Raw genomic sequence first — 14482 nt, forward strand, 5'->3', positions numbered from 1 at the left:
CCAAAAAAAATTGAATAACTTTTTTTCTTTTTAAGTTATCTGTTCCATTTTTGTTTTAATTTGCAGATTGATCTTTAAAATTTATTAAAATGGATAACTGGGACACGCAAACAAGAATTTGGATAGTCCGCCGCTATCACGCACTGGAGTCCGTAGTTTTGGTACAGAGAGAGTACAGGCGGATGTTTGGCGGCGATCCCCCGAGCAGATGGACCATAATGAGACTGGTGAATAATTTTGCTGAGCAAGGAACAGTCGCAAGAAGGCCTTATCATCGAAACCCACCAGTTCGGACGGAGGAAACGATCGCTGCTGTAGCTGCAGCCATACAAAGCAATCCAAGGGTTTCAACAAGAAGCTTATCTGCTCAACTTGGTGTCAGCCGACAGTCTTTGCAAACAATAATGCACAAAGATTTAGACTTATTTCTCTACAAATTCAAATGGTTAACAAACTGAATGCAGCAGACTTGCCGATTCGCTTGGAATTTTGCCAGAAGATCCTGCAAATGGTGGAAGAAGACCAAAACATGTTAAACTGCCTTTTCATGTCTGATGAGGCCCATTTCGATTTAAACGGCAATGTGAACAAACAAAATTGTCGAATATGGAGTACTTCTAACTCTCAGATACTCCACGAGACGGAATTGCATCCTCTTCGCGTGACAGTGTGGTGTGCGGTTTCTTCACGCTGTATTGTCGGGCCTTATTTTTTTGAAGAAAATGGTCACACCGTTACGGTTACTGGAGACAAAGAATTTTTCTATCCAGAACTACGCCGAAAGAGAATTCCTTTCAACTCTGTGTGGTTTCAACAAGATGGGGCAACGTCTCACATAGCCCAGACTGTTATGGCAGAGTTGCGACGAAAATTTCCCAATAAACTGATTTCAAGAAACTCCGAATTTCGTTGGCCCCCCAGGTCGCCTGACCTTACTGCACCTGACTTTTTCTTGTGGGGTTTATGTAAACAAGAAGTTTATAAAACAAAGCCAACAAATTTGGATGAACTAAAACAATCCATTCGGGCAACAATTGCGGCTATTCCTGTCGCAACTCTCAAAGCAGCAATGAACAACTTTTTACTAAGATGCCGCACTTGTGTCAACGAGCATGGGGGCATCTAAATTCAATTATTTTTAAAACTAGTTAAGCTACATTTAATAAAATTTAATGACCTTCAACTTGAAAAAAAAAAATAAATGAATTCCATACACTAAAAAAAAAGTAATTTGAGTTTCTTAATGTAGCAAAATTCATTAGCCACCCTGTACAAATGCGGGACATTGCAGTCTTCGTTAGTATTTCAGAAAACTAGAATTAGTAGAGACAGGCGTCTGGCCTTTTTGCGAGCTGGTTGATGAAGCTCCAGAGCTCATTCCCTGCGAATGTGTATTTTCTCAAGACGAGAACTCGTACGACTAGGGATGCGACTTTATACCCATTAATGATATGGAACAAAATCCTGAGGAGGTACCCAAATTCATCAGATGCCTCCAATTTTTCTATACTTTTTTATATTATTTGTTGTTTTACTGGCTATTCTTAATTTTATGATTCAAATTTATTTATAAAGCAATGTTTTCACTCATTCACTCTCCATTGCAGTCCGAACAATTTAGCAGTTTTCTCTTTGCTACTTTCACTGCTTTCACTAGTTTTGCTATCATATTTTCATTCTAAATATAATAGAAAAACAACAATCTGCAATCGCTATTTAAATATAAATTTCGTGCGGAATTCTTTGGGCTGCGCAAAATGGAGGCCCTGCCGATGGCTGCAGGGGCAGAAACCAGCAAATATCCATTTGGCGTGCAGTTTTCTCATTATTTGCCAGCTGCAGCGCAGTCGTCGCCGTTACCTGAGCATTTTCCACATTTCCCACATTCCCCGCATTTCCCTCATTCCACAACGTGCGCGACAGCATTTTAATGTCTTTTGTGGTTGTTTGCTTCAACGATTCCATCAACTTTTTTATTTGATTCAACTTTATTTCTGTACTTTCTTAGTTTCCACTCTGTTTATGTAACATTTTAATTTTATTTCATTTTATTTGCTACTTCTGCATTGTATCATTGCCGTTTATTTTAAATGGTTGCGAAAGTTATTGCTGCTGATTGTTTGTTTACTTTGCTCACGAATTGTTGCGTGTTTGTTGGCATTTAAAAAGATTGCACCCCGGTGGCAAGTGGGGTGGTGGGGGGTAAACCGCCGTTTTCGATTTGCTGCAATAATTACATTGCATTATTTTGCTTTGCACTGATTGCACAATTGCGACTGTTGGCTGACTGGTTGGCTGGCGGTGACACGATTACCCACCAACCGAGAAATGTGAGCGCGCAGAAATCCGATTAACTGTGGTTCTTGTCACGTCCTTCTCACTTTTTAAACGAAAGCTACGTGGTTGACTGTGCGTAGCTACGGTAGCTCATTAGGGTAGTTACTTCGAGTCTTTTTTTCAGAGCCTGTATTTATGTATGCGTCATTGTGGTTGTAAAGAAAAAAATGTTGATTAGTTAATCTGCAGCAGCAGTTTTATTTAAAGTGCAATGGAATTTCCGTATGTGTAAATAAAAAAAATCTAGTTGTTGACTTCCTGTCAAACGTAGCTTGGAATCAGATCACAAGGCATTTCATGCGAAAATTTTAGCTAGAAAACGTATATAATTTTGGAAAGCAATAAATGACAGGACCCACTTTTAGTATATTACCTATGACTTTGGAACAAAATCATTTTCGGTGATGAGGTTCATTTCGGTTTCGTAAACAAACAATATTATGGAATTTGATTAGCTTAGGTGGATTTAGGGAGTGTTAACCAGAGTTTATGGGTGAACAAATTTACGACTTCATTTACTAGAGCTTTATATCTCTTGTAGGCTTTCAGCCTGTATCAATGTTAGGCGGCTCATCTCATTTTAATCATTTATTGCGCCTTGTGGCTCCGGGGCTTCTCGTAATGGGTATTGATCTTATTGCAAGAACTCTAGGTGGTGCATGACTGTAGTATGAACGCAGTGCAAGCTTGCAATTTAACATTTCATAAGCTCTTTGAGAGATGGAGCGATCTGCTTTGCAAATGAAATGATATACAAAAGCGCACTTGCTGCATACTTACAGGCGAGAAGGAGATTTAATATAATTCACTTAAATACCATGAGGAATTCATTCGATGCCTCTACCCAACGGAAAAGTCACCACTGTTTGGTGTGGACCTAGCTTCCGCGATATCATCGGCCCTTATTTCTTCGAAGATACACAAACAGCTGCCCTCACAATCAAAAGATTTCCAGTTTTTCTCCTAAAGCAAGGGCGTAGAGGTAGTGAGAGTTTTCAAAAAGTTTTATTTTTTTTTTTACATTTTCTTAAAGTATAATATCATAAAAATATTGTGTGAAAATTTGAAGTAAATCCGACAAATACTTTTCGAGTTGTTCAACAATTAACAAAGGGCGCTTGGGCGCTTCGGAGCGTTCATAGCACTTTAAATGCGTTTTTCTCTATTGGCAACGCAGTTTTGGCTATGGTTTGTGCTGCTAGCGCAGCTGCGAGATAGAACGTGCTAGGGTGAAATCTGACAACCATTTTGGTCTTTTAATTAAATGAAATAATAAAGAAAGCGAAAACGAAGTTTCATTTCATCAAGATCCGGAAATCCTACATTCTCAAAACTATGTTTTTTGAACTGATGATCACTGTAAAACCGTTTGGTAGATTTCAATAAATTTTAAATTGCTTTCGAAAAATATGTCCGAAGGCCGCCATATTGTTAATTTTGAAAAGAAAGCTTCGATCAGGCACAGGATTATCTATTAATAAGACTAATTTCTTTTGTCTGATTGATTTTAGATGAATCTCCAAGAGCTTGTGATGAGCACCGCAAGGGACTTCTGGTGAAACGGGTTCCTCACAAACAGCGATAACCTTTCCAATTATTAATTTTTTTTTTTGAAATTTTGTCTAGTCGAAACATGATGTATTAATGCTATGTTTTTATTTTTGTAAAATAAAGCAATTGACTAGCAAAAAAAATTATTGAAAATTAACATTTTTTCGGGCCTTTGACTACCCCTAACCCCTTAAATAATAATAGCACAGGTACTTACTGACAAATAAAATAAAATATATAATAAAAGTACCACAGTTTGTTTTAAGCTTACAGGTTTTTTCGTTTAAGGCATAAGTTTGCTTTTATCTAAATGAAATCTTTTATATTTCATGGACGCTTACTTTATGGTATGTGCGAAGATTAGAAACACGAAAGCCAGCTGAATAATTGAACTCGAGTGTGCCTCGTAGTTAAACTTCTTTTTAAAAACCAAAAATCCGTTAGAAGTCGCTGGAGTATAAATATTTCTAAAAATCGTATTTGTTGCTCAATTTGCTTCATATTCGAAATATATATTCCTGGAGCAAAAAGAAATAGGTTGAAAAAAAACTGATCGATCCTCCGCGTTTATGCAACGCGACCCGACTTGCTGTCAAAAAGTTGAGCAACAGTTTAATTAAGTCGATGATAATAACAGGAGGATGGGCGATTTGGGTGAGGAATTTGCCTATATGCCTTGAAAGAAAGGTTTATGATCAGTGCGTCTACCCGTTATAACCTATGGCTGCGACACGTCTACTCTTGCGAAGAGTACTGTATACAAATTGCGGAAGGCTTAAAGAGCTATGGAAAGATCGATGCTGGGCGTAAGCAGAAGACACTGAATTTCAAATATAGCTCTGAGACAGAAAACAAACGAAAGAGTTACCAAAGCAAAATGAATATAGGCTGGCCCCAAAGCGCGCTTGAAGAATTGAAAAATGGAAAGAACGCCTACCAGATGGAGCAATGACATTAACAGAATAGCGGCAAATTGGATAAAACAGCACAGCATAGAGAAAATTTTAAATCAATGGAAGATACCTTCGCTCAATAGCGGACGTAAACAGCTGGATAGTGATGATGATTAGCAAGAATACTAATAATTATAGGACAATAATGCTATTATAATTAATAGTATATAGGATAATTGCATGAGCCAAGCTCTAGAGCTGGAAAAACTTTCGGATCCGTTTCCGAAGCTCATTGCACAAGCATTAGTCTCAGACATACAAATTTTAGATTTCTGAGCAAATTTAATTTTTTGCGTGGCAAAAAAGCCAACCGAAATAAAGCTAGTGTTGAATATAGGTTAGGTTAAGTTAGCCTGGTCGGCAATAAGCCACGCATAGACCTTTTGTCCCTAGCGATACCAGATGGAGACCGACCTCTATGAATACCGAAAGGAGATATCATGTAGGATGCCAGCGCTTTTGGCAAATCTAAGCAGAGCTGGGAGATCCGCTTTTGAGACGTGCTCCAGAGCCTCAAACAAAGGGGCTCCCAGGCATTTTAAACGCGTTTTTAATAATGCCGGACAAACGCACAGAAGGTGTTCTAAAGTTTTCTCAACATCCTCTCTGAATTTCCTGCATTTGTCCGTGTTAGCAATCCCTATCTTGTACGCATGTGCAGCCAATAGATTATGACCTGTTAGCATACCTATGATAGTTCTGAGAACGTAAGTACGAATTGAGTCAGTTTTTTGTCGTTAGTTCTACACATGACTTTTGCTGTTTTGCATGAGGTCAGATTAGTCCACCTACCTTCCACTCGCCTTTTCATGTAGTCGTCCATTTCGTTGTATATTGTGTTTAGCGGTTTTGGTATGTCGTTCTCTTGTTCAAAAGGTAGCGTAACATCACTTATTGCTATCTCATCTACTATTTCGTTCCCCATAAGGCCTTTGTGGGCGGCCGCCGTAGCCGAATGGGTTGGTGCGTGATTACCATTCGGAATTCACAGAGAGGTCGTTGGTTCGAATCTCGGTGAAAGCAAAAGTAATAAAAACATTTTTCTAATAGCGGTCGCCCCTCGGCAGGCAATGGCAAACCTCCGAGTGTATTTCTGCCATGAAAAAGCTCCTCATAAAAATATCTGCCGTTCGGAGTCGGCTTGAAACTGTAGGTCCCTCCATTTGTGGAACAACATCAAGACGCACACCACAAATATAAGGAGGAGCTCGACCAAACACCTAACAGAAGTGTACGCCCCAATAATTTTTTTTTTTTTTTTTTATAAGGCCTTTGAGACCAGGTACCCAATAGATATGCAGCCTACTGTTTGCGACTAGCTTTTCTATGGCCTCCCTGCTCCGTCGAACATTTTTAGACTTAATACAATATGAGCTTATTGCTTTTATTGCTGCTAGACTGTCCACGTATATATTAATTGTTGAGTTCTTTCTTGTTCTTGTGTAGGCTAGCTCCGTTGCTTTCCCCACAGCAAAAACTTCCGTTTGGAAAGCTTGCAGCTTGATAGGCTGCCTTATCCCTAGTTGTGAGCAGTAAATACCCGCTCCCACTCCGTATAAAGTTGTATAGATGTGAAAAGTCCTATGGCCAGGCTTCATGTCTTTGTGCCATCCCTCCTCTTCAATTGTAGTGCGAAACCTTCTCTCCCAATTAAAGTACGGAGTCATGTAGTCCGTGCCACCTGAGCTCCACTTTCCTGTTGAGCTGTGACCGAAGGTTCTGCAGGTGAATACCCCCACAACCTCCTCGCGGATTTCGCTGCCTGATTTTCCGCCATAAGGTCAATAGGTGGCATGCTGAGTATCATTTCCAGCGCCGCCGTTGGAGTGGTTTTCATCGCTCCTGTTATGCACAGAGCAGCAAGTTGTTGAATGGCATTAAGTATTCCAGTGGCATTAAGTATTCCAGTGGCATTAAGTATTCCAGTGGCATTAAGTATGCCAGTTTTCTTGTCGCAGTCCACCATACTAAGGCCGCATACAGCAATATTGGTCTAACTTCTGCCGTGTAGCACCAATGCATCAGAAACGGTGATAGACCCCAAGTAACGCCCAGCATTCTTTTACATGCGTACAACGCATTACTGGCCTTTTTCACCCTTTCCTCAAGTTGAATATAATTTTCCTTAGTGTTGAATATAATTTTACGTTAAATAATATTTAGAGAAAATTTTATATTTTTTAACATTCCGTGGCTTCATTGGTTGTTCTGCGGCCTGAGCATACTGCTGAAAGTGATAAATTTAAAGGTTAAATAATTTGCCATCTGGCCACGTAATTCGTAACAATTTAAAAGCTATCGGTCAGCAAAAAAAGTATTTTGTTGTATTCTCAATCCTCACAATGCAATGGAATAGTATCCACTGAATGTTTATGTATATGGATGTGTGTGTACATATTTCATACCGCTCGACCAATACGGCACACATTTGTTGCTCTCTATCGTTGTGCTCAATCAAGCACGTTAACTATTGTCAGCTAAAATATATTTATTACGACGATTTGAATAAATTTATCCAAGTGAATTGCAATTGCCATTTCTAATATGCTTTCAGAATTTTCATGCGGCAGAAAATCAGCAAAATTGATTTGTCGAGTAAACCAACGTCTATACATATGACTGAGTGTACAGCCCGCGAAATAAATATAGCACCTCAACATTTTGACCATTTTAACGATTTTTCTTTTTTTAATGTTCATTATTTTTTTATAAGATTTTAGTTCACTGTCTAATATAAAACCATTTAAGTCAAAATTGTTAAACTCTATACAAAAATTGCAATAACTCCAAAAATGGTCTTCAAAAATTTAAATTTTTTTTATCAGAATTTAAAAATCTGTTTAGGTACCCCATGAAATGTTGATATAAAAAGGTAAAAGTTGCAAGTTCCTACAAAATCCAGTGAAAAACCCCCTGAATGTTTTTTATTTATAAGAAATTACTCAACATCATCAGGCCAAAAAATTATCAAAAATTAACTAGAATTTTGAGCCACTTCAAGCTTTCGTTTTGTTAAATTGATTTTTTTTTTGTGGATTCTGATTAAAAAATTTGAAATTTTGGTGGAAAATTTGGAATTTTTATAAATTTTGTGTGAAGTTGGACACTTGTATTTTAAAAAAAGCTATTTAAATTGGAAAATGAATAAATAAATAGTCAAAACTTGCCGAAATGTTCAATGCTAAATTTTTTTCGCGAGCTGTATATGCGTATGCTTATGCATGTATGTATGTATGTTGAAGTCTATAAAAACGAAAAAGCTCAATACACAAATCCAGTCAAACTGACGGTGTGCAGAAACCAGCAGAGAGTCATAAATATGAGGCTTTGCAGACGCCACATTTTCTCAGAAAAAAATTTGATTATTAAAACCAAAAGCAAAATTTTAGTTCATAGGCATTGAAACCTTTGTGCGTACACACATACATACATAAATATGCGTTTATCTATGACGAAAATATGCATTTGGGTATTGGAAACTAACTTGGATACTTTTAGGTAGTTTTGAGCTTACCTTAATCGCGGCAATTCGCAGTAGACCCAGTCCGTGACTTCTTCCAGCCTGACCTCTCTGTGTGTATTGGCTAAATCGAATTTATTGCCGGCGATTACGATTGGAATATCCTTTGAGACAACGAAATGAAAATAAACAAAAGAAATATTAGCAACAGTGAGTTGGATAACAGTAATAAATGTAGTGCAAGGAGGTGTGAGGAGAGCGATACAGTTTCAAAGTAGTGTACAAGTTGGTCAAGGTTTAGCAAAAAAAAGTAAATACGCTACAACTGAGAAACTAGTGAGTAAATGTAAAAATGAGTAATTAAAAATAAATATAATAAGTTTTCTATCAAACGATACTTTCTGGCGCGCCCTGACATCTTAGCTGAAGTGAAACTGCGATGTACTCAGTTACACTCAATAATGATGTCCGTTTTAGCTCCATCTGAAATGACGCTTAATTTATATTATCGAATTATAAGTCATTTAATTGCTTTTCCTTTTTCAAATTCTGACATTTCTGCTAATTATCGGCTCCTGAAAGACGTTTTGGACCGTGAAAAACAAAATATGAATGGTCAGCATTTAATGCCAACTAATAGTGCCGACAAGAGTAGCTGGGTTGTAGTACAAGAAATTGCTTACTGCTCTTTATATGCACCTTTTGATTATCGTTGGGTTTCGCACAACGCTTAACAGATTGAAGAGGAAATCAGAAGTAGATTTCACGTGATAAAAAGCAAAAATTTAGGAGTGTTTGCACCATAGGGTGCTTTCCATGCATGTCTCGTAGAGTATCTTAGTTTTAAGTATAAAAATTGTTAAATGCTATTTAACAGATCGCAATAAATAAATGGATATTAAAAAAATAATAAATATTAATTTTCGATTCACCAATGAATAAACGAAAAAAAAAATTCTTTAATTCAACGTTGCACATGATTGACAGCACTGCATTACCTTTTATCAGGTCAGTCCATAAGTTCGTGCGTTTTTTAAAGGTGGTTTTAAAATTAATAAAAAAGATGTTTAAAGTATTTATTAATCAATAATATATTTTCCTTTCCTTATTTACAATGTCTTCCCAACGTTTAGGCAAATTTTTAATTCCCTGCTCAATAAATTTTTTGTCCTTGGAGCCAAAATATGCTTCGATATCCCTTTTTATAGCTTTTTTTTTAAGTGCCTCATTCAGGTTTGATAGCTGATGGGAATAATAATCAGCAGTTATCGTCTGGTTTGGTTCCAGAAGTTCATAATAAACAATACCGGCCATATCCCACCAAATAGACAGGAGCATCTTCTTGGGGTGAAGGCCATCTCTAGGGGTCGGTTCTGGTGTTTCATCTTTATCTAACCATTGGCGTTTGGGAACAGGATTATTGTAAAAGACCCATTTTTCATCACCAGTAACGATACGGTTCAAAAAACTTTCATTCTCAAGCCGTTGCAGCAGCTGATAACACACATTCACTCTCTGCTGAAGGTTGGCGACGGAAAGTCTATGCGGAACCCATTTTCCCAGCTTTGAAACCTTTTCCAACTGAACCAGGTGCCTGTGATGAATTTAACCTCTGAGCTATAATATCGACTGTCAAATTTGGCTCAGCTTCCACGAGTTCGAGCAAGGCGTCGGAGTTAAAGACTTCAGGACGACCAGCGCGCAGGGCATTCTCCACGTCGCAGTTACCACTTCGGAATTTTGAAAACCACTTTGGCGCAGTCCTTACACTCACGGTATCCTCTCCGTAAACAGTGTTTATTTCTGCGGCAGCAGTTGTTGCATTTTTACCACTTAAAAAAAAAAATACAAAATTTGCCTCTTATACGCGTTCGAAGATTCCATTTTATTTTTTAACAACACGTGCTTCTATCCGCGATTAAAATCACTTGTTGAATGCACAATATATCAAAGAAAATATAAATTGTTCCGTTATATCCCGCGAATAATTTTTTGTATGCAAAAATCGTCCAAAATGAAATTATGGGTAAAATACGCACGAACTTATGGACTGACCTGATATTTATTAAGCATCCGCCTGAAAGTAACCTGAGTGGCGAAAAACAAAATCACTTGAACAGTGCTAAGCTGTTGCTGCTTTCACATAAAAGTTGTTGGCTTAGCTGGCAGCGGAAATCTTTTCCGAGCAGAGAAGCTGAACCGAAAGTAGCAAACATCCACTAACTATTGCTCAGACGCCCATGTCGTTGCAATGTGTAAAGAGACAATTTGTTTTTGTCATTTCCCTTTCTTTTTAATCTGATTTTATTTTTTGCTTAAGCTACGCTAGTTTCCAATCGCACAATAGTTAATAAATTGTTTTGCTTATCCCCGAATGGCACGCCATGCAGGCTGGCCCAAACCCCGAACTGTCTGCTGCAAGCACCCTAGCGCACACACATGAGCATTTGTGCAACATTCCGAGGAACGTATATTGAATATTGAGTTCGCATATTTATGAAAACATATCTTTGTGTGTGTGCGGATGTAAAAATATGTGCACGCATGTAATCCCAAATGAGTTTGGCATTTTTTTATGTCACTGACGGGTTAACATTGAAATTTTAATGACTTTTTCACACCCCAAATAATTTTTTTTGTGAGAAATTGATTTAAAATATAAGAGAAATTCCCCATCCACGGTATTTATTTTCCTTATTTTCAGTAAATTTTTATTTGTAAATTGATTGCTTGCAATTTTTAATTGCTTTCTGTTATGTCACAGAGAAATATACATACATATGAAGTTATGTGTGTGTGGTTATGTGTATGCAGCATATGTTTAAATTGAAAACAAATTCGGGTTGAGGTTTTTCTGCTCATGAAATATATTTTAACTTTTTAATGGCCATTTCGTTTCCATTAAAATTGAAAAACATTCGTGAAAGCAACTGGAGTTAGGAAGTGGGAAATTAGAAACTTAAATGATTTACGGAGAATATGAAAACAGTCACCAATTTAGTTAATAAGAACAAACACATTTTATATATTCAACCATCAAAAACTACATACAATTATTTTGCTTCGAAATTCGTCAAAATTTAGTTATGTGAAAGTGCGCATTGACAATTGGCAGCCATTTGCTTTTATCGAAAAAGTTTTGAAATTTATATGGAAATAAAATTTTGTTGCTGCTGTTGTTCCACTCACTTGATAGTCTGCGCGCTGCTCGCGTATCTCTTCGAAACACTGTTTGACACATTGAAAACTTGACGCGGACGTTGACGCATAGACCAGCATGAATGCGTGGGCGGTGGCAATGGACAGACGTCGCATGGCGGGGAATTGCATATCGCCGGAGGTGTCTAAAATGTCAACCTGAAAATTGTAAAAGACAAGCGATTATTTTTTGTAGAAAGCATATTTTTATAATAGTATAGAGTGTGACAGTGAGCGAGGAGAAAATATGGTGATAATCGGCGAGTTGTTCTTTGTATCAGAACAAAAATAGTATACTAAGTTTAATTTTTCTTTGAGTTTAAAAATGGTTCATGGCGTGATTTTTGATAGATTTTTTTTAGATTTTTGGCACCTGCCTCATAACGGACCTATTCTCGCAAAGTTTCATTGAGCTATTCTAACTTTTGCGCGGTTCAACGTTCGACTGGACCGGAGCATGAACAAAATTTCTATTATGCGACGGGATATTTGGCTTTTATCCCCGTGGAGATCAAACTTTTTAATTGAATTCATTGAATGCCAATTTGGGTCAGGTTTCATTTGCACTTGCCAAGGTTTGGCTGAAGGGGCTTTACATAAAATTAGCAAATTTTTTCTTCAAACTTCTACAAGATCTCCAAGCTGTACCCAGTTAACAGACAATTCACTGGAATGTAAACGATTTTATTACAGAAGAATTTCCGTTAACGGCGGCTGTGATTCGGAGACATCACACAGCATGAAATTTGATATTGAAATTGGCAAAAAGGCGAGCCAAGAAGCGCCGAAGGAATAATAACTAATAAAACACTTAGGCTAAAAACGGTTTTTTTCGAAGCTGTGGAAAGTAAAATGGTAAAAGGAAAGGAGAGAAGTGACAAAGAGAAAAATATAGGATAGAATAGAGACTGAGACAGAAATAGCTAGTCCTGTTAGAATTTTCCAGATTCTTTGGCAAATCTGAACGCATTCTCCAGCTTGAGAGAACGAATTTTACTAATTCTCATGACATCGGAACCCTAAACGCTAAAGGCTACGAGCCTTGTTCCAGCAGAGGTAGGACCTTCACTTCGGATGGTGGTCATATGCTGATCCCATGGGCTGTGTCCTGCAATAATACCGACAATCAACCGAACGAATGCACAGCATACCTTTCGTTTACATCTGATATTCCTATAAACAAAAATGCGGATCATACCCCCGTTATGTACCAAATAAGAAATACCCAATAGAGAAGCCCAAATTCTAAGACTTAAAACTTGTAGAGAGAGCCTGGGAATGCGAATGCTAGCAAGCAATCACTAGATACACAAGGAGCGATCTTAAACGAAGCGAGGAGATACTAGAGATGTGCGAAATCACTGACGTAGTAAAATGGAGCCGCAAAAGAAGAAAACAATGGAATCAACATTTAAAGAGAATGGGAGACGATCGGTTGGCAAAGATTGTGATGAAAGGTCAGGTTTTGGACGTCTGGATCCCGATCCGAATAATGGAACTATATCTGTATTAAAAAAAAACAATAACATACTGTAATTTTTCTCGTCGATAAAAATAAGACCTAGTCCTACAATAAAGATGATGAAGAAGAAGCAGAAAAAATAAAAATAAATTAGTAGTCTAATAAGGTTTTGAAGTTCATTGGCTCTGATTACTAGATTCGTGGAACAATTGCCAACCAAGCAAGCAACCCCTTGAGGTTGAGTTAGTCCATTTACTGCTTTATTTTCACTTTGTTTAAGTGTTATTAGTGCCATTAGAAATCCATAAATGCGTTCAATGTTAATTAATGGGAGCAATCGGCATTAAAATGCAATCGACTATTTGTGATAAGGTAACAATTTCACACGTGCCACATGTCGTATGAGCAATATTTTGATGTTGTTCAATTGATTGCCTTATTATACATAAATAACTGATTGCTCTTTCTTTGAAATGCCCTGACATTATTCAGTTCACTACCTTTTTTACCTACAATTCACATGCGCATTTAATTGTTTTGAAATGCAAACGAAGTCATTTTAATATTTCAAAGGCAGAGGCAGAGGCAGAGGCAGAGGCAGAGGCAAAGGCAGAGGCAAAGGCAGAGGCAAAGGTAAAGTAATTTCAATTTCAAATTCCTTGCCAACTAATGGAAATATACCTACAAACACGCAAACTAACTGCAATTAAGCGTCCTGATTCCTCGTGGTAATGCATTTTTATTGCATTTGAAGAGGGACGAGCCCGAGGGCCTTGGAAAATTTGCAATTAATAACAATTACATGGAACTAATTGCAATTATGCTGACATTCTAAGATTTTAAATGCCACAAAGGCATTGATTGCCCTTCACATTTGAAGCTGTTTGTTTATGCTGCAGAAAGGAATGGTTGGCAATGAAAATTAAAATTAATTGCAATGAAAATGTATTATATACCATATTACAAAAACAATTGCTTAGTAGTGGCATTTCGCTCTTGAAAGTGTGCTTTAAAGTTACTGGCGCTCTTTAAATACTGGCAATCGCTTTGCTTTGTGGGGAATGCGCAGCCTACACGTGTCAGTTTTGCAATTTATTGCACCATTATTTTTTCTCCAACATCAAATCACTATTTTATTTATTATATAACATCTGTGCTTATGTGCGGGATTTCCAAAAGCTATTAAATTTCGAACACATTTTAGCAAAGAACAGTGGGTGAGTTGACAAATATCAATCGTCAAACGCTGTTTCAATTCATATACCAAAGCACTGAGGATTGGCCTGACTCACTTCCACCGTGAGCTGCGGCTTATCGTGTATTGATGAAATTTGTGGGCCTCAAAAGCGAAAAGAACAAAATACAATCAGCGTGAAATTGAAAAAAAAACTAAAGTAATTGTCGTATCATAGTTAATGGACCGTCAGAAAGAGCAACAGCAATGTTGTTTATTTTAGACTGCAGGAGGGTGAAAGAGTATGCAAATTAATTACTTGTAGTGACAAAAAATGAGATTAAACA

The 14482-nt window shown here is 37.4% G+C and overlaps 1 protein-coding gene across 1 annotated transcript in view; it reads right to left on the reverse strand.

Annotated features, from left to right (window-relative positions):
• The window catches only part of LOC129245980 (GTP-binding protein Di-Ras2), a 175000-nt gene that overhangs the window by 71631 nt on the left and 88887 nt on the right, over nucleotides 1-14482 (reverse strand). Inside the window, exons 2-3 of the mRNA XM_054884453.1 lie at nucleotides 11491-11658; nucleotides 8356-8465 (exon numbers count right to left, since the gene is read on the reverse strand). Of these exons, the coding sequence (XP_054740428.1) occupies nucleotides 8356-8465; nucleotides 11491-11658 (278 nt within the window). The remainder of the gene's footprint in view (nucleotides 1-8355; nucleotides 8466-11490; nucleotides 11659-14482) is intronic.

This window comes from Anastrepha obliqua, chromosome 4 (assembly GCF_027943255.1).
Source record: "Anastrepha obliqua isolate idAnaObli1 chromosome 4, idAnaObli1_1.0, whole genome shotgun sequence".
NCBI classification, from domain to species: Eukaryota; Metazoa; Arthropoda; class Insecta; order Diptera; family Tephritidae; genus Anastrepha; species Anastrepha obliqua.